A 21,444-nucleotide genomic window follows, 5' to 3' on the forward strand; every position below is an offset into this window, starting at 1 on the left:
TGAAGTCGAAATCTTCTCTATTCAAACCTTGTTGATGAAATGTTGAGGAACATTTGCGTCAAACTTTATTGTCGAGTTTCAATCTAATGTAAAGTGATTGCTTGCTCACTTGCCTGGCGGCATGCGCAATCAATAAAGAGAGAAGGTCCTATCTCAAACTCAAATGTACAGCAGATAACGTCTAGTAGATAGCGTCAAGGAATACTTACATTTTTATTGGCCTTTTTGTTGATTGATGAGGCTATTTGCAAAGAACGTACATACCACGCGTTGGCGTATCTTAAGACGTAGTGCCCTAAGTATGATGTATCGCCATAATCATATTCCAGGATACTAGGATGCTTTTAGCGATCACTAACGGGACAAGGAACACCTTGGAGATTTCAAGCGGTTTGGAGCTATAACTTTTCTTGAATCGATAGTTACCTGCTAACATTTAATATAGAAAATATGATGCTGGTAGCTACGCCTGATGTAAAATTATTACTCTTTGGAAAATAGCGTATGCCATTCTCACTTGTCATTAAAATATGACGTGATACTTTTAAATAAGTATTCATTAGCAGATTTTAAAAAAAGGAAATTTTGATTTTCTCTTTAACTTGCTCTCATTAACTCTGAAATATGTTAGTTAAGACTAGATAGCAATTATGTATGTGTCATTATTTTAATTAATATCTCCTAAGATAAATCAACTTGATTTTTTCCTTTTTCGAAAACTATGTTAATATATTTTCCGAAGCATCTTTGAAATAATACATAAATAAATCCTATGAATCTGATTATCTTTCAAATTTTCTTAAAAAGGGATGGAAGAAAATATACATCATTTTTAATAATTTATTTTAGGAAAGTTATAGAGATATCAATCCACGATGACTGAATGAGTAAAGGCACTGACTCGTTATTTCGAAGGTTCAGTCCCTAATGGTGGCTTGCAGCTTACCCAGCTTCCGATCTTTAAACAGCAGTTTATCTGTAAAAGCCGCTTCGGCTTATTGCCAACATTGACAGAATCATGTCATTGGCCACGAAATTGTGGAACCTTAACCCGCAATCCCTCTGTTATATAGTGAACTGTTCTGAGAATGCTTTACTTTTCTAATAGAGATATCCATCTGAGCTATTCCCGAATTACAATTTCTGAATGCACTAAAAACGATATTGACAGTAAAGCATCGACTAATAAAGCAATAGTTCTGAAATTTTTCCAACATGGTTAGAAACTAAACATGTTGAATCATGATATCGTTAAAATTTGCTGCAATCTTAATATGGTTCTAAGTTAAACCATATTGTCGTACTTCTTAAACCGTATTATCTCACTTATTAAACTTTATTACACGATATATATTATAAAAACAGTGAAACATTCCCGTGACCGCCCGTTGTGATTCAGGGAGGTCATGGAGACTAAGGCTCCACAATTTTGTGATCAACGGTATGATTACTGTTTAGCAAGCAAGGTTTACTTTCAGATGTATGTTGAAGTAATTTTTTATGCTGTTAACGCAGCTGTTACGGCATGTTGTTAACGCAGTCGTCACTAGGGATGAGAGACCTCGTTTTCAAGACTGTTTTTCTGTACGCTTAAATGAGATATTTTGTCTTCCTGGAGTTTTCTCCGAACATTTAGGACACATTACAAGAACCATTCAAAAAGCTTATGAATGTTTTAGTATTCAAAGAATTGCTAGCGTCAGAAACATGCAGCCAGTGTTGTAAGTTATGAGACATGTTTAGAAATATCCTAAGCTAATTGAAGCAATGTTGTCCCTGGAAACTTGTAGAATGTATTGGGTATGAAATCTGGAGTCAAAAATCAGTAAAACAGCTCGTAAACATTTAGTTTTTCTAAAAACTTGATGTAAATACTTTTAAGCCGTTGGAATTGTTTAAACAAGTAACGTATTCTGTGCAACGAGTGAGATATATCATCTACCAGAAGTTATCCATATTTGCTATGAACAAGAAGTTTTGTTAGCGATCATTGTTTACAAACAAATAAAGCAATTTCTTACAAGCAAATATGCCTTCTTTAAACAAAAGTGAACAATGGGAATAGGGATTTGGAGAGTTATTTACGATACTGCATCGTCTGCTGAAAACAGATACATTCATTGAAGCCTTCGAATTAATCATAAACAAAGAGTTGTTTAACGTGCATTATGGAACAGTACATCTAATTTAAAATAAAGAACACACTTAATCATTGTAATTACCATCCTTTTTGAGGGATAGGCTCAAATTCATCTAAGAAGATTACTCTGTCTAATTAACAGAAATCTAATATGTGAACGTGATGATACTGTCTTCCATAAGCTTAGCTTCACAGTATTTCGTGAGCTTCCAGATATGCCGTCACTTATTCTAATGATTGTGGCAGATGTCAAAATCTTTCACGTTGCTATGAGTTTAAGATTCCGTATTATTATCCACCGATTAATTTCAAGCTACAGCTAGGGGAAGGAAAAAGAAATGTTTCTAAATGGCGTGTAGTACGTCCAAGTTGAGGATCATAAATGATTTTTCTCTTCAATGTCAGTTCTTTGTTTCGGAAGAAACAGTTTCTCTAGTTGGCGCTTTTGGCGATATACTTATAACCCGCGGGAAAGTAAAAAAGCATTGTTACACGACTATTACCTGTTATTAACCTCCATTGCACGAATAGCTATTTTTTCCCGGCGTCCATTTGCACGTTCTTACGTCACGGGTATTTTGGAAACTCCGAAAACCATTCTTTGTGAAACATGGAGCAATAAGTGATTTGGTATATATCAAATTATTCTACTTTATCATGTCATTTTTTTTTTCTTATCAGTTTGAATAACAAAGTAACAAGTTTAGGAACAGTTCTTTTTTTATCAAAAATAGGAAGATCAGAAAGTTTGTTTCCGGTATCTTCCATAGTTCCATTTTTTCAGCAAAATTAAAAAAAAAAAATATTGAACTCCAATATTATTGAAGTTAACAGTTGTTTTATTAATAGCATAATTGATTTGGTATGGACTAATGATTTGCATTTGGTAAAATAGGTGATTTTGTATAGATCAAATTGTTCTACTTTGTATTTTTTTATCAGTTTAAATAAGAAAGTAACTACCTTAGAACAGAATTTCTATTAAATGAGGAAAAATTAATATTAGGAAACTTTTCTTTAAGTACTGGATTTTATAGCTTCTATTGTTCATTTTTCTTTTTTTATTCAAAATAAATAAAATCATCGTCAGTGAAATGTTAAGAACAGACATTACAAAAGTTCATTTAACAGTTATTTAGCTTTTTTGTGTAATACATGATTCGTATAATCCTGAAAATTAGGCAAATAAAAACTGCTATCAATAATGAAGTAGTATATTTCGTTTCATCAGCTTTTACTTTAAAATTAAATATTTCATAAACGATGATATTTCGAAACTAGATATATTTATTTAAAAATACTAAAATATTGTGTGATTATTCTGAACATAATAAAACACATTTTATCTTTTTTAGTTTTACTGCAATTTTTGTAACCTTTTCAAGACTGTGCAAACCCTTATGGACTTTACAGCTAATTAGTAATAAATAACTGTGAGAAATATTATATAAGTAAAATCTTTTGAAGAAAATATTAGATATTATAATATTCAATAAAATTATAAATTTTATTATGAATTTTTAAAAATAATTCCTCCGTGTATTAAATAAAAAAATTAATATATAAATATATTTAATTTTAAGATAGAAATGTAACAATTATTAATTGTATACCGCAAGATTTTTATCAATCTGAAGTTTTCATTGTAAACCTCAAAATTTTTTGGAAGATTACATTTTATCGCAGCTAAATTAAAACTTCATTATTTAATTATTAATGCTGTTTTCTAATTATGCAGTTTTAATTAATTATGTTTACTTTTATTTATTAAGTTTAGTAGTTTTATAATCAACACGTTTGTAATCACATTGTACTGTATAAATACCTATGTTTTAAATAGAAAAAAGTATCGAATTATTCTGTTTCATCGAAATTAATTGAATAATTTATTTGTCATTACATAAAATTTCATAATTGTTGCAGTTGTATTTTTTTTTCTATTATTGTAATTTTTAATTACTCGTAGAAAAATAATAATATTGTGACATTTTTCCTGATTGAAATTGAAATTTGAAAGCAAAAGTTATTAAGTTTTGTTTACGAGATTGTTTATTTTTCATTAATTATTCCAAACTTTGCATGAAGCATTTGCTTTTGAAAGATTTGTAATACATTCAAATATTCATTGAAAAAATGATTTGTTCATTCCTTTGAAGTTCATTCTTTTAGAGATGAATTTTTTTTTTAAGAATTTAAAACCCAAATTTATATGTAATTAAGTTTTCTGAGCGATTTTTATGGGGGGGGGGGGGTATTTGCGTTTCATATTATGTTCAGGATTATTAATAGTATGATTTTTCTCTATGTAAAGTTTTCTCTCAAAATTTGAGCATCCATTATCCAAATTAAATGAAAATTATTCTAATAAACCGTAAAATAAAAAATCCTTAAAATCTAGATTAAATTATTTTTTAAACTGAACAATAATTGCTTTTATTTCGTTGATTTAAAGGTGAGAAAATTATTTCTCTGAATTGTTTTTTTCGAAAAGAAAACCTCTGCCTGATTACCAATAAAAGCAAATTCTAGCAGACTCTAAATTAAAGTTAATTGGCTAATGAATTATATTTGTCTTCTAAAAATATTAATTTCATATTTTTGTTGCTCTATGGTTTTGAAAAAATTCTAAAAAAACTCTGAAACAAATTACGGTAAAAAGTACTGTCGCCCTGAATGCCGTTACTTTTTACCGTAAAATTTTAGGAAACAAAAAATCTAATATACTGTATTTATTGTAGTTATATTTACTGTAAAAATCACTATTATTAAATAAGTATTACTGTAAAATTACGGAAGAAAATTTTACGGTAAAATAGATTTTTACCATAATTTGATCTGCAATTTTTTCACAGTGTATTTCTAGAACTCTTAAAGCAAGTCAAAAACTCCTTGCATGCAATTATAAAACTCCTCGTAAAAAAATATTTTTATTTTTTTTAATTGATTTTGATGTATAATTTACTACTGGCTGAGACAACTTTTGAACCAGAAGGAGTATATTATTGTACCCTATTCTGTACCTTAAAATATCGTTTGTACTAATTAATTAGCTTAAAGTTACGTTCTCGAGTTACGTTAAAGTTACGTTCTTATTATATATTAGCGCGTGACGATCCTATCATTAGATCAGAAGTTATTAAAGTATTCCGTTTTTATTTTGAGCACTGTACATAACTTAAAGATAAAATCATTATTTTTTCTAATTTTTTACAGCTTTTTCTCCTTATTTGACTTAACAGTTAATGAGTAATACATTTAAATATGTAACGGAAAATATAAGTAGTTTAATATAAATTATGAAGGTTAATCCAATGACACATACCAAAAAACATGTTATGTTCAATAAATCAATGAAAAAAGCTAGCCTATTTTTTTAAGCAGGTGAAATTAAATATTAAGTAAACCTCTAACTAAAAAATACCTCACAGTTTTAGAAACACAATGTTTTAGTATTATGTACCATATTATCAAAAAGAAAAACACTTTACATAACGATAAATATCATCAATTACTTTTCTTTTTAACTGCATATAGCTTTAGATGGTTTATTAATTACTTTTACTGTAAAATTAATATAATGTGTTCCTAATCCCATTAAAAGTAATTGAATGAAATGATAAGTAAAACTCACAGCCCTGAAGGAGTTAAGTAAACACTTAAGCACTTTTAAAATGCATGTCATTATGACTTAAATACAGAATAAGATAAAAAATAATGAATAAAATACGTAAAATTTTGATCGCAATAAATGCTACATTAATAAATTGGCTTTTAAAATAACAATTTTACTTAAGGCTAAAAAACGTTGTATGTATTACATTAATTCATTACTATAATTCTTTTTACATTTTATTATCAAATATTAGTTAAATGGATTAAAGTTTTACCACCCAGTTTTTCTTTCTATTTTATCATGACTGAAGCATTAGCAAATATTAATTATAGATACTTCAATGTTGAATTTAGTTGATTTCTCTGTTTAAAATATTTCTCAATTAAGCAATGGTAGTAATAAAAATAATTTGTCATAGGATGAGGAAATTATAAGAAATTAAAAACGCAAGAAAAAAATTAATTAGTTTTATATTCTAAGAGTGTTGATTCATAATTTTAGAAACTGTTTGAAATTTTGCAGCGTTTCCGACAATAATATTGCTCAAATTTGCTGCAAACTTTATTTGGTTCCAAGATAAACTGAACTATCTTAAGTCTTAAATTTTATTACGCGATACTAAGGTACAATTTGGTACGTTATTGAGGTTGCAAAAAGAGACGTTGTATTATGATTCAACATTGAACCTATTTCCCCGTAAGTGGGCATGGAATTTCCACTTTTTTCAGGTTCAGTTTGGTTTTATTCACTAAGGTTCAATTTAACACCTTATTGAGGTTGCAAAAAAGAGACGTTGTATTATGATTCAACATTGAACCTATTTCCCCGTAAGTGGGCATGGAATTTCCACTTTTTTCAGGTTCAGTTTGGTTTTATTCACTGAGGTTCAATTTAACACCTTATTGAGGTTGCAAAAAAGAGACGTTGTATTATGATTCAACATTGAACCTATTTCCCCGAAAGTGGGCATGGAATTTCCACTTTTTTCAGGTTCAGTTTGGTTTTATTCACTAAGGTTCAATTTAACACCTTATTGAGGTTGCAAAAAAGAGACGTTGTATTATGATTCAACATTGAACCTATTTCCCCGTAAGTGGGCATGGAATTTCCAATTTTTTCAGGTTCATTTTGGTTTTATTCACTAAGGTTCAATTTAACACCTTATTGAGGTTGCAAAAAAGAGACGTTGTGTTATGATTCAACATTGTACCTATTTCCCCGTAAGTGGGCATGGAATTTCCACTTTTTTCAGGTTCAATTTGGTTTTATTCACTAAGGTTTAATTTAACACCTTATTGAGTAAAGTGGTAGTGTGGAGGACGAAATGTATGAAAGAGAGGCGTTAGTTGGCTGTCAGCAGGATTCGAACCTAGGACTTCTAGAATCGTAGTAAGAGGGTTTAAACACCATAGTTGTACAACCTACTCCAGGAAGAGTAAAGAAACTTTATATAGTGACCACCACAATGACACATCATGACACACTAAGTTCCAATTTCAATGGTGCAAAAGGTCTGACCAATAGCTGACCAATAGTTTAGTAAAGAGATCGGTTATTTTAATTTAATTTTTGCTTATTTCACTATATCTTTAAAATTTCATAATTCTCCCTGGATTAGGTTTTATTTTATTTTATAGCCGTCGTTTAACAGCCGGCCCAATTTTATGGGTTTACGACCAATGTTCAACTCCATAGCCTTGTAATTTTGAACCCAATCCAGAAGACAAGGCAACTCCTGGATCGAGTATTGGGAGAAATTTGCCTTCGTGGAGGACTTTTTGATGGAGCTAACCTGCATTCTGCAATACATGGAGAGGAAGACCACGAGAACCTCCCACGGTTTGCCTGACGGCAAGGAGACTGTAACCCATGATCCGTCTACCACTGAGGATATTTCACGTTAGCACTGTAGTCTGTGCAAGTCGGATGCGGAATTCGTATCGACTGAGATTCGAACCCTGTTCACCTCATTGGAAAGCGAAAGCTCTATCCCCTGGATTAGGTTGTATAATTATGGTGGTTATAGCCATACTACGAACCCGGGGGTCCTTGGTTCCAATCTTGTCACCACCCAGCAAACATATCTCTCGCCCATTTCGCCTTCCACATAACTTTTGAGACTTGGCATTTTGCATTAAAATGAGTAAATGAGGTTTCAATTTTGAATATATGGGATTTTCATTGTCGACTGTTATTTGTTTCGGAGCTGTTTTAACCCATTTTTGTTCAATTTTGAGAAACCCTATATCACCGTATAATTTTCCCAATTTAATATTTTCATAATTTCCAACATTTTTTTAAAAATACTGTGTTTTGAATGTTATTTAATGATCAAGCTTTTAGTAAGAAAAAAAAAAGAATCGAAAGAACGAAAATCAAAATTTTAATCTAAAACTCAAATAATGAAGAAGAAAGGCTTTAAACAAAAGTACCTGACGACGGAGAGTAATTATAATAATTTTTGTTCTAAGATACACTTAAATTTTAGATTTATCAAATTACACCAAATATGATAGGTTTTTTTTGTTATTATTTTCAAAATCATGAAAGAATAATGTTATCACCAAACATATCTTGATTCTTTCCATTGTTTCTGTTGTTGGTATAAAAAATAAAGTAATACCATTTTTTCCCTTAACGTGTCTACCGGTATATAATTGTTAAGATGATTGTTCTCTTTCCACTAAAAGAATGAAAGTGTAAGCATTTTTTCAAGAAGAAAAGTTAAAATAATTGATACTCAGAATAAAAACAAAACTGTATCAAAAGAACTTTACGAACATGACTGGTAAAAATTATGATTTATTTCTGAAAAGAATTATGAAGAAGTCAAATGTGTAACATTTAAGAGAAATTGGAAGCGTTAATCTTGTCAGTAAAGGCCTTTAGTTATACGATAAGATGTTATAGAATATGTATTACAACTTGAACTGTCTAATATTCTTTTATTTGATTTTTCATGATTTATTGCAATCATGAATTATTTTTCAAATATTTCCAAATACTTTTTTTTAAATACTTGGAGATAAATTTATGAATTCCAGTATTTTCCGCCACCGGATGAATATAAATCATTTCAGATAAAATGAAATATAACTAAGTAGCAAAACATTTTGAATTTATTTCATGTTTATGCTAACTAGTTATATAATTGAATATTATGTCGAAAAAAAGGATTGATATAAATAATTTTACAATTTTGGTCTGAAGTTGAACCATATTATCATGAGTTGAACCAAATTTGCTGCTACCTTAATTCGGTACCAAATTGAACCATATTATCGGGCAAGATTGTTGTAGTTTTAATTTGTTGCCAATTTGAACAGTATTATCGTGCAATTTTTCTGCGGCTCTAATTCGGTGCCAAAATGAACCATATTATCGTGTACTTATGCTGCAGCCTTAATTCGGTACCAAATTGAATCATATTATCCTCAAAATTGAGGCAGATGTAATTCAGTACCAAATTGAAGCATATCATCGCGCAATTTTGTTGCAGTTTTAATTTGTTGCCATTTTGAACCATTATCGTGCAAATTTTCGCGCGCTTTTAATTCGGAGCCAAATTGAACCATGTTATCCTGTAAATGTGCTGCAGCCTTAATTTGGTACCAAATTGAACAATATTATCGTGCAAATTTGTTGCAGCCTTATTTTGTTGCCAAACCATATTATCGTGCAATTTTACTGCAGCTTTAATTCGGAGCGAACTTGAAACATATTATCGCGCAAATTTATTCTTTTTGAACTTGTTCATATTATGATCTGCCATACTTTGTCATATTATGATCTTCAACTTTAACGAAAACACGATTCAATTTAAAACTCAATTAAAAGTGTGGCAATTTAGCAAGATAGTGTGGCACTTTTACCAACAGTTAATACTTGCGAAGTCTTAATCCACAATATATAAAATCAAATTTATCTTATTTTTAATCTATTGTTTATATCTTATTTTTAATCAATTGTCTACACAAATATATACTCAACTAATTATAATCTCTAACTATAATCTCAAGACAAGCATATTTAAGAAATTTATTGACATGTTTACATTTCTAAGTAAAATTAAAATTTAATTAATACGCTTGTTCATCAAATTTATGTAAACAAAAATTACTAAAGTGAAACTAAAACCTTTTAAAAAATTTTACTTAAAACAAAATGTAAATATCAATTAACTGTGTAAGCTTGATTAAACTTTATTTCAGTTTTTTGTTTTTAAAAATTATACATTTAATAAAAAAACTCGATTTTTCTAATCATTTGGAAACGCGAACCTTCAAAGAAATTTTTTTGCATAAAAAAACAACTCATACCTTTTCTGTTAATTTATCTTTTTTAAATTAAGAATTCATTTTTAAAAAATGAATAATTAATGAAGATGAAAATTCAAATTCTGATGCAAAAATAAATACGGCACAATAATTTAGCGACTTTTTTATAAATTGAATTTTTTAAATTTACTTTACTAAATAGAACATTTTGCTTTTACGTGAATAAATTTTATCAATAAGGTAATTAATATTTTAACTTTTTATATTTTTATCAATGCAAATAGAAATTACATTAACATCATATGATGCAGAACTCAAAATTTAATTAATCCAACAAATGTCTTTCGTTCTTCGTCTAAAAGTTCCGAATCCACTCACTTAGAAATATTGCCTCATAATTTTATTATAAAAACTAAACTGTTCCTTATAAAAAAAAAATTTATTATAGAATCTGAAGAAGGGAAGACCATTTCGACCTTTTTAAAAAGAATAAAAAATAATTTAACATGAATAAAAATGAATTATGGAATGATTAAGAATAGAAAATGCACTATAAAAGCTAAAGTTTGAAAAAGTATTATTTTTAAACTAATTTTTTGTGCATTAAATTGAAATTATTTTTTATTTTTCTCACACAGAAAAGAAACATGATCAAAACTACTACAATTTTGTAAACTTTACCGTGTTTCTGACTCTAAGGGAAACACCAAAAAACACGATAATTTTTAATTTCTACCGAAGCATTTTGATAATGATTTTGGTAAAATTAACAATAAATTTTGGTTTTATAATCTGGATAAAACTTGGTAATTTTATCAAAGTTACCTTAGAGCATTGCATAAAAACCATTTATTCTGTTCAATTTAATTTACATTTCTGTATTTTTTACTGAATGTGGAGTAATAGGAACTATAATTTTGAAAACCAGAATTTCTAGTAAACCGTTACCATATGGACGGAACAGCTACCAAATGAATGGTTGAAATGAAGCCAAAATATATGGTATTTATACCATATATTTTGGCTTCATTAGATAGAATTATGGCTTCTTTTTACCAGAAATGTCATTACCATACAGTGATTTTTTTCACCGTGATTTATTTATTCTGAGCTATAATATGTAACGTTTAAATCTTTACACGATTCTGAATATTAAATAGAAGCAAAACTAATTAGTACAACATTGAAACTTCAATAGCACATAAATACAGAAAAATGCTCTTCTATATATAGCTACTAAAATTAGGAAAAATTATGCTCATGTCTCACATGAAACACTACTACTAACAGCGTAAAATCACATTAAAATATTTTTGTATAAGAGAATTTCTTTAATTGAATTTTATATAAAAATAGGATTGCATTTGAATACGTGCTCTATAATATTTTCTCTAATAAATATTTTTCATTTAACCTTGTAAGATTATTTTTTATATTATTGGCATTAAAATGACCTTAATTATATTATATTTACATAATATAATATAAAAGTGTATATATATATATATATATATATATATATATATAATATAATATAATATATATATATATATATATATATTTATATATATATATATATATATATATATATATATATATATATATATATATAAATAAAAGTATGTAATATTTATATAGTAAATATAGTTCTAAAATTACATTTATAATTATAACAAATACTTTTTCTTTTTAACCTCTTGCTCTGAGCCGCTGGAGCTTTTTAGTGCATGAAGAGTTATTTTTATGAAACAATAACAAAAAATAAAAAATTACGAAACAATTCACAAAGGTATTTTCAGAAAAATTAGCCATAGAAATTCTTTTTTTACAAGCATTTACCGAGTTTTAAAAAAAGAATTTAGTGATACTAAATATTTTAAACAGACAAGTAACTGAGAAAAAAAACTACACTGTAAAATAAATATTAAAAAGAATTAACGTCACTTTTTTATATTCCCTGAAAATGTATTGTTTTTCTATAATCAAAGCAACAAAATTGATACCGTCGAAAAAAAATGCATTTCTTTTATATTCCAAAGCACTCGAACTTTTTTTAAGATCGTTAGGCACCAAACAAAAGGACAAGTTTCGAATTTGTAGTAACATTTTTGTCAGTTGTGTTGGTTGAAGTGTAAGTTAAGCCCCTAGTAACATGTAACTTTCAACGGTTGAGAGAGTTTTTATTGTTTCTTCAACGAAAAAGCTATGTACTCCTTTTCGCTTTTTCTTTATTCGCGAATGTAAGTTTCACAGTTGAGTGTGTGCTTATTCTTATTGTGAAAAACAATTTCCTCTAAGATTATGTTTTCTTTCTTTTTTGTTGGTAATCTATGACTGTTAAGAATTCGCCCGTCAGGGTGGTCTTTGATTAAGGTGAAAAAAGAAACCTGCTCTTGTAAATTATTCAAATTAGAAGAAACGATTACGATGACCATTACGATTTCAATAAGAGAAAGTGATAGGCTTGATTTGTAATACGAATATATTGCAATACTTTTGTCAAGTCTGATAAAAGAAAATTACTGAAAATAAGATTTTTTTTCTTCCTTTTTTTGTTACAAAAGTATTTGAATAATAATAAAAAGGAATTTTTTACACGGAAGAAAAATCAGGTAAAATTACCGTATTTTATGGTAACGACATTTCTCATATAAAAAATCATAACTTTGGTTATTAAAACCAAAATATACAGCATTTAAATTTTTGATTAAAGTATAAAAAAGGAAACCTGCTATTGTAAATTATTGAAATTTAAAGAAACGATTACGATGACCATTACGATTTCAATAAGAGAAAGTGATAGGCTTGATTTGTAATACGAATATATTGCAATACTTTTGTTAAGTCTGATAAAAGAAAATTACTGAAAATAAGATTTTTTTTCTTCCTTTTTTTGTAATAAAAGAATTTGAATAATAATAAAAATGGATTTTTTACACGGAAAAATAAATCAGGTAAATTTACCACATTGTATGGTAACGACATTTCTCGTACAAAAAAACTATCACTTAGGTTATTAAAACCAAAATATACGGTATCTAAACCTTTCATTTGGTAATTTTTGCATTCATATGGTAACAGCTTACCGGAAACTTTTAATTTCAAAATTGAAGTTATTACCATACGTTTAGTAAAAAATACAAACCTGAGAAGTAAATTTAACCCAATAAATGGTTTTATGCTTTGCTCTTAGGTATCGTGAAACTTAGCAAATTTTACATTTGCCAAATTTCATAACACATTATAAAACCATATTTTACTTTTAATTTTACTAAAATCATTAACAAAGCGCTTAAAATTACCTAGTTTTTTTGGTTTTCTTAAAGAGACAACAACATATTTTGGTAGTTTTGACCCTTTTTTTTTCTCAGTGTCATATGAAGACTTTTTGATTTCATTTTTTACTAGGATTCTAGAAATACATATATTAAAACCGGGGATTATAGAACATCCTAACCACGTAAAATGAAGAACTTATCATTTCCGTAATCTTAGTTGATCTTCATAATTTTAGTTAAGTATGAAATTAAGAACTTTCTTATTTCATTAATTAAGTTAATCTTCGTCATTTTAACGAAGTATGAAATTAAATGCATTTCGAAAAAAATCCAGTTTATAGTTTTAGCATTTATTAACCATACAACAGATTTTAAATATAGCAATTTCTGACATTAAAAGCTGTACATTTCACTTGGACTTAGGAAAGGAAACGTTGTTATCAAAATTCTGCTGGTATGAAACCAATAAGATAACACACTGATAGTATGAGTCATGTTTAATCATGTTTGTTTTCTTCTTATTTTTACTCTTAAAGGTTTACAAAATAAATGTTCTTCATTTTTAAGATTTATTTTCTTTATTTTGTTTCAAAGATTTCTTCTTTCTTGCGTAACGTTTTATGAACACCATATCATATCATTTAAACCGCAATAAAATGCAGATTTTGATAAGTAAGTTGCTTTCCTACTGTATTTTGAGAAATAGTATTAGTCAGCATCAGGAAAGGGGTTTTCTTTCTTAACCCTTTAATGGGGCATTTATTTCTAGTAAAGGTAAATTAAAGTATTTTTGGAATTGAAATTGATATAAGAATAGTAATTCATATAAGAAAAAAAAATTAATTTAACTTATAAAAAATTAATCTAAATTTTAAGTATATTTACCACGACCTATTAGGAACTTATTGACTTTTATTTTTCGCTATTTAAAAAATATATTGTAGAAATGCTACAAACTTCAAAAGGAATTATGTATTTTATAACTTTTATACGTTTTCTTAAACTAACAAATGGTTATCAATTTTATTCAAACGCACTTCAAGAAAGTTGAAGTTATTAAAAAATGGCAACCTAAATTGAAAGTGGTAAAAAAGTTACCATGAACTTTAAAAATTGGTGGTAAGTATAATTACCACGGTCTTAGAAAGGGCTAAAATCGGAGAATGTGTACTATCCCAAGTCAAGAGTTGTGAAATTTTTCTGACAAATAATTTAAAGATTATTTATACCATTTATAATTTAATTAAGAACTTCAATTCCTACTTGATAATGTTTTTTTCAATGATAAATTTCTAACTGTATTGGTCCTTTAGAGAAATAACTTTTCAGAGTAAAAAATTAATCTGAAACGTTTTTTTTTTTGCATAAAAAAAATCTAATCTGTTAGGAATTTCAACAATTATATGCATTTAACTTGATGCTGCTACGGCTCAGTGGTTAACGCACTGAACTGTCATTATAAAGAATTGGGTTCGATCCCCAGTTGCGGTTTGAAGCCCACCTACCTCCAGATTGATAGGGGGGAAGCTGCTCTGGGAAATAAAAGTGGCCTATGAGCAATGCAGATTACATTACCACTGGTCACGGAATTGTGAAGCTTTAACCTCCATGGTCCCACTGGCACACATCGGGCTGTTGCGGGAATGCTTTATTTTAAGTTTAACTTAAATGCAGGATGTTTATGTTTATGTTGATTGCTAATCAACCCCCATTAGCTTTTCATTAAACGTTAAATTAATTGAGATTTAGTAATCAATTGAATATTTTCGTGGTTTTCCTCCCCATATTACGTAACATTTCAAAAAGGAGCTTTAATGACTGCTTGAATTTTAGAATTTCCTATTCTTTCAAACTGGATTCAAAATTTACAAAAAATCAAAAAAATTTAACTTTAATTTCAATCAACTTAGTGGATTGGCTGATCATCAATGATTAAAAATTAAATAAATTTTATTTATAGAGTTATAATTCTTACCATTGTATACGACATAATGGTTTCTTTAATAAAATGATAAATGAAACCTTAGATATGTACAAAGTGAAAAATATTTTCAAAGGCTTTGTTATTTTTAAGCGCTGATATATTGGATTTGATAAGTTTCAAAATAACTGAAATAGATATCAAGCCAAATAACTGAAATAGATATCAGACCAAAAAATTGAAAATTCTTGACAAAGTCAATACAGGAAAGAATCAAAACCAAAATAAAACGCAAGAACTATAATCAAAACCAAGTCAAAAACAAAAGTGAAAGGAAAATAAAAGAAGACAAAGCACAGAAGTAGGAAAACATAGAAAAGTCAGTATTTTACGAGATGAATCGTAGTTAATAGAATCGGAAAAACAGATCAGAAATGGTTGCTATCTATATATTATTCTTACCAAAAGAAAGATTTTTCTTCTCTGACAAAAAACTAACACAGATTGCACTAATAACATCATTTCAATACGTTTAACTACAATTAAAATTAATTTACAATTTACTGCACTTTTACATTTTTATCATGAATTAAATCATTAAATTTAATGGTTTTTTAAAATTCTTATTTTGATTGTAAACTTTTAGAATTTCCATTCTGAAATTATGTAAAATAACCGACAGCAGTCTGTTCCTCTAATTAACCGTAAAGTTTGTGGTAAAAACATTTTTTACTTTTACGGTTTTAAAACCGTTTACGACTAGTATGGTTGGAAAAAAAACTATGAATACAAAACTATACGGTTTTTTAGCCATTTATAAGTAGCATGGTTTCAAAACCATAAAAAATTTAAACTGAACACTGTTGATAGTTTAGCAGCTTTTTGGTGCTGCCATCTATATGTGAATGAGAGTATCGTATTCCAATAGCCCAGAGTCATAATTTGGGTAATGCAGATCACTAGAAACTCTTTATGTGTTAAAAGGAATGGAGAGAATATTGTGATGTCAACGTTGGAACTCGAACCCCCGCTTTGTCGATCATAAGACTGGCAGTTTATCATCTCAGCTATAACATGTGCCCATCTGCTGGGAACTAAGTGACTTGATTAGGTGGGTCTAGTTGCTGCTAAAAATTCTTGTTGTTTAACAGTACTAGGTGAAAGGAGTTATTAAAGGGTTTTCTCGCAGTTTGAATATCATTTTATTTAGGGCTATTTGACTGTATTGTTTGAATATCGTAAAGTAAAAATTAAATAAATTGTTATTTTACCATTTTTTCCAAGATACTTCTAGCAGTGTATTATATATTACATTATAAATTTTATCTCAAAAATAATTTGAGTAAACAACACAAAAAATCTTCTTTTCGCTTCAAAAATCTATCTCTGAAATGCTTCATTCATTTGAAATGTATATTCAAGAGCTCCAATACTTTTATTTATTTTTGAAAAAGTCAAATTTTCATTTTATTGTAGTCACTATCTAAATATCGTATTTAAGTTTCTGAAATGTCTATTTGCGACATGGAAATAATTACCAACGATGGTGTTTCTGTAAAGGAATGAACGATCTCGACGTCAAATTTGATCTGAATCTATAAATTTCAATTCACTAGCATTTGACTCTAGTATACTAAGCACAATGACGATATTACGTTTAAATTTGATTACTACACCAAAATATGACGTCCTAAAGATTGAAATATTTCTTATTTTCAACGTCTTAAGAACATATTTCAGAAATGTAAATGCAATGACGTTTTAGAGAGTACATAAAATTCATAGTATACAAAGCGTGTTGATGTAAATACATTTAAATTTGATTAACATACTGAAATATGACGTCATGAATATTTCGAACGCTTCTGATGCAAGGCGATGAAATTATATTTTATTTGTCCCATAGATATCATTCAAAAGTGTAAAAGCATTTTTTCAATTAAGATTGCAAAAAAGCGAATAAACTTTATCTTTCAATTGTAACTTATAGTTAAATGTATTAACGTAATATTTTCTTTCATTTTAGAGTGATAATGTTTACTTGGAAAATTTTGGTGCTTCTAGCTCTTTTCTTCTACTCAGAAGTCAATCTTATATTGGCAAAGAAAGGAGGTAAGTCTCAATATTAAACATAATGAACATTTATTATTTTAAATATTTTGATCAAATAAACTAAATAAACTAAAATCAATTATACTTGCTTAGTTCCAGTTCTAATTGTTCCGATTTCTAGAATCTGTTTTAGTTATACACAGATATATTTTTACACAAAACTATTTCAAACCTGTTCCATTTCATGTTAGTTGTGTTCCAAGTTGTCTAAAATAAGTAATTTTCAGAAAAGTGTTCCAGTTCAACCCAAATTGTCCCTCCAAAAAAAGTATTAAGCATTCTTCCAAAAATAATTTTGTTTTATGATTACTTTTCTAGTTAATATTGTTAAAATTAAAGATAGTAAATTTTTTGTTCTATACGTAAAAAATGACCTTCCAAACATTTTTTTAAAACACTAAATCTACACTAAAGAATGGATACTCAAATTTCACAAAACTTTCTTTATTTTCCATGAAACCGTTTCCTGATATAATTTATAATTTTACTACATATTTCCGAGCGAACATTTCGTCAAAGTGACAAAATAACTATCGTCATTTCTTCGAGGAAACGAATTTCGCCAGCCTAGTTTCGATCATCTAATCTTCAGTCTAGTTTCGATCATCTAGTCTTCATTCTAGTTAAAAATCTCCCACAATGCACTGCGATGAGGTTCCAAGTTGAGGAAAAATTTTCGTTATATATTTGAGAGTTCGCGTTTCGTCACAAATCACGCGATTTCGTAACAAAAGATTCTCAAAACTATCGAAATACAGCCCAAGGATTGCTGAATCGTCAAAAGTGAGTTTTATTTCTGTGAGTGAAGTTAATAAAAAAAGTTCGATGATAAACTTTCTAACACTATTTCAAGATTATTTTTAAAAAAATTATATTTATATTCGTTACTATAGCCGCCATGCCTATCAGGATTGTTAAGAAATTATTAATGTGTATTGAACAATAACGAATATTCAAAGAATTAACGAATGAAATAATTAACGAATATTCTTTGAATATTCGTGCAAACGATTCAAAGATATCAAGTTGTATTATATAAAAGTGTAAATACCGTGATTCTCTTTTGACTTGAACAACAATTTTACTAATAAAGTTACATAGTACTAGCAAAATTTTCGCGTTTTGGGGGGAATTTTTTTTCAATATATAAAGTAGTAATAAATTTTTTGATTTACCATTTTATTTTTAATTTAATAAATATTATTTACGATGATTGTAATCAGGTACTACTTCTAAACAATTAAAACAAATTTATAAGACCTGATAATTGTGCAGTGAAACATATAAGCACGCACTAAGTTAAACAAATTAAAACGTAACCACAATAGTTATTTCACTATTTATATATTAAACGCAGCTAAGACTTTCGGATCTCTGTAGTTACAACTTCAGCTCCATAATTTCGTTCCAACAATAATCTTGCTGTATGGGCTTTTAGTCTGAGTGTGATTAACAAATCATTACGGCTTGATCATTAACCAGACTCGTAATATCTCAAAGGTGCAGAAAACTTGGACCATATTAAGATTTTTTTGGCCGATATTATGGTGCAAGGATAGGTATCTCTCTAGTTGCAACTTATTTCAGCTCCATAATATCCGTTCAACAATAATCTTGCCGTATGAGGTTTTAGTCTGAGTGGGATTAACAAATCATTACGGCTTGATCATTTAACCAGACTCGTAATATCTCAAAGGTGCAGAAAACTTGGACCATATTATGGTGCAAAGATACGTATCTCTGTAGTTGCCACTTATTTCAGCTCCTAATATCGGTTCAGCAATAATCTTGCCGTATGGGGTTTTAGTCTGAGTGGGATTGACAAATCATTACGGCTTGATCATTTAACCAGACTCGTAATATCTCAAAGGTGCACCAAATTTGGACCATATTAAGATTTTTTTTGATCGATATTAAGGTACAAAGATACGTATCTCTGTAGTTGCCACTTATTTCAGCTCCTAATATCGGTTCAGCAATAATCTTGCCGTATGGGGTTTTAGTCTGAGTGGGATTGACAAATCATTACGGCTTGATCATTTAACCAGACTCGTAATATCTCAAAGGTGCAGAAAACTTGGACCATATTATGGTGCAAAGATACGTATCTCTGTAGTTGCCACTTATTTCAGCTCTTAATATCGGTTCAACAATAATCTTGCCGTATGGGGTTTTAGTCTGAGTGGGATTGACAAATCATTACGGCTTGATCATTTAACCAGACTCGTAATATCTCAAAGGTGCACCAAATTTGGACCATATTAAGATTTTTTTTGATCGATATTAAGGTGCAAAGATACGTATCTCTGTAGTTGCCACTTATTTCAGCTCCTAATATCGGTTCAACAATAATCTTGCCGTATGAGGTTTTAGTCTGAGTGGGATTGACAAATCATTACGGCTTGATCATTTAACCAGACTCGTAATATCTGAAAGGTGCAGAAAACTTGGACCATATTATGGTGCAAAGATACGTATTTCTGTAGTTGCCACTTATTTCAGCTCCTAATATCGGTTCAGCAATAATCTTGCCGTATGGGGTTTTAGTCTGAGTGGGATTAACAAATCATTACGGCTTGATCATTAACCAGACTCGTATTATCTCACAGGAGCACCAAATTTGAACCTTATTAAGACTTTTAGACCGATATTATGGTTCAATGATACATAGTAAATTCATTGGTTGAATAATAAAAATAGATCAAAAATGAAACAGTTGAAAATACTTTCAAAACACTATTTCAAGGTTGCAACATGATATTGTCAGTAAAATTAATTACTAAAAAAATCAGAAAAAGGATGTAGTAAATAAATATTAAGAAGAATTTTCTATTGAAATATTTTTAGAGCGAATTCTCTGGAAAAAAAAAGTAAGGTCAAATCAACTTGAATAGGGATACACCAAAAATCTCCTTAAAAAACGGAAAAATTACCGATCGAATGGTTAAAATACCGTATATTTTGGTTTTATTGGGCAGATTTTTTTTTTTGCAAGGAATGTCATTAATATTATTCAGTACTGTAATTTTACGATATTTCCTTTCTCCGTGTATAAAATAAAATAAAAATTCTTTCCTATTTTGCTTTGCACATGTTTAAACAAACTTCGCAACAACATTAATTGGATATTAACTCGCATGCAAAATTTATTTTATTTGTATTTTTAATCAGAGACTTTCTTTTGTTCAATTTATTTCAGAACCTTTTTTCAATTATATTTTTTTACTCATTGCAAAATAATAGCATTTTTGCCGCTTAATCCTATTGCATTTTTCCAAGATATTTGTTTTTTTTTATGCATTCATTGTAAACACCAAATAAATACTTATGTCAGCGAACTTATCCCCAGGGAATATGCAAGTATTTCCCCACCAGCATTAACCACAAAAAATATATTACGTTCAAGACATTTTTCCCCAGTAGGGATTAATATTCACAATTATGCAAGTAAACAGAAAATTACTATTTACGAAAAGTCATAATTTCTTTTTCTGTATTCTTACTCCATTGTTTCTATTTGTTTGCTCTATTAGGAAATGTTAATACCCGAAATTAATACAAAAAACTTATTAAGCCGTCAATTTCAATTAAATTATTTTCATTTAGCGATGTCTTATAATTAGGTACTGCGTAATAGGGAAAATATTTTCTTTATAGTTACCACTATTTTTTTTTATTTAAATGTACTCCTTGACGCGCAAAAATCTAATCTTATTTTGATTTTTTTTTATCATTATATGTTATTGTATGACAATAATAAAGAAATTTAGAATTTATTCAATATTAATATATTTATTATTTTACAAATAACCTGGCAAATAATCGATAGAAAATAAAAGCACTAATTTTAAAAATTTATATTTAAATTTTAAATTACTTTTGGCATAAAAATGTACTTAGATTAAGGTAATGTAAAAATTTGCACACTCGCAGAAAAATCAGTTCAATGTTGAACTATATTAACAGTACCTTAAACTTATAAATTTAGTGCAATTTTAATAAGTCGTTAAATAAAATCATATTTTCACACCAGTTAAATCATGCAATGAGAAGAAAAAAGTTTAGTCAAAACTAATAGAATATGATAAGATTTACTGTGTTTG

At 28.4% G+C, this 21,444-nt stretch overlaps 1 protein-coding gene across 3 annotated transcripts in view; it reads left to right on the plus strand.

Moving 5' to 3' along the window:
- The window catches only part of LOC107440894 (latrophilin Cirl), a 175,575-nt gene that overhangs the window by 67,980 nt on the left and 86,151 nt on the right, over nt 1-21,444 (plus strand). For all 3 annotated transcript variants that reach the window (XM_071188379.2, XM_071188381.2, XM_071188380.2), the window contains exon 3: nt 17,256-17,341. In XM_071188379.2, coding sequence (XP_071044480.1) covers nt 17,263-17,341 — 79 coding nt within the window. In that variant the 5' untranslated portion in view covers nt 17,256-17,262. The remainder of the gene's footprint in view (nt 1-17,255; nt 17,342-21,444) is intronic.

Source organism: Parasteatoda tepidariorum, chromosome 12 (assembly GCF_982258835.1).
Source record: "Parasteatoda tepidariorum strain Cologne lab strain chromosome 12, Ptep-v5.0, whole genome shotgun sequence".
NCBI lineage: Eukaryota > Metazoa > Arthropoda > Arachnida > Araneae > Theridiidae > Parasteatoda > Parasteatoda tepidariorum.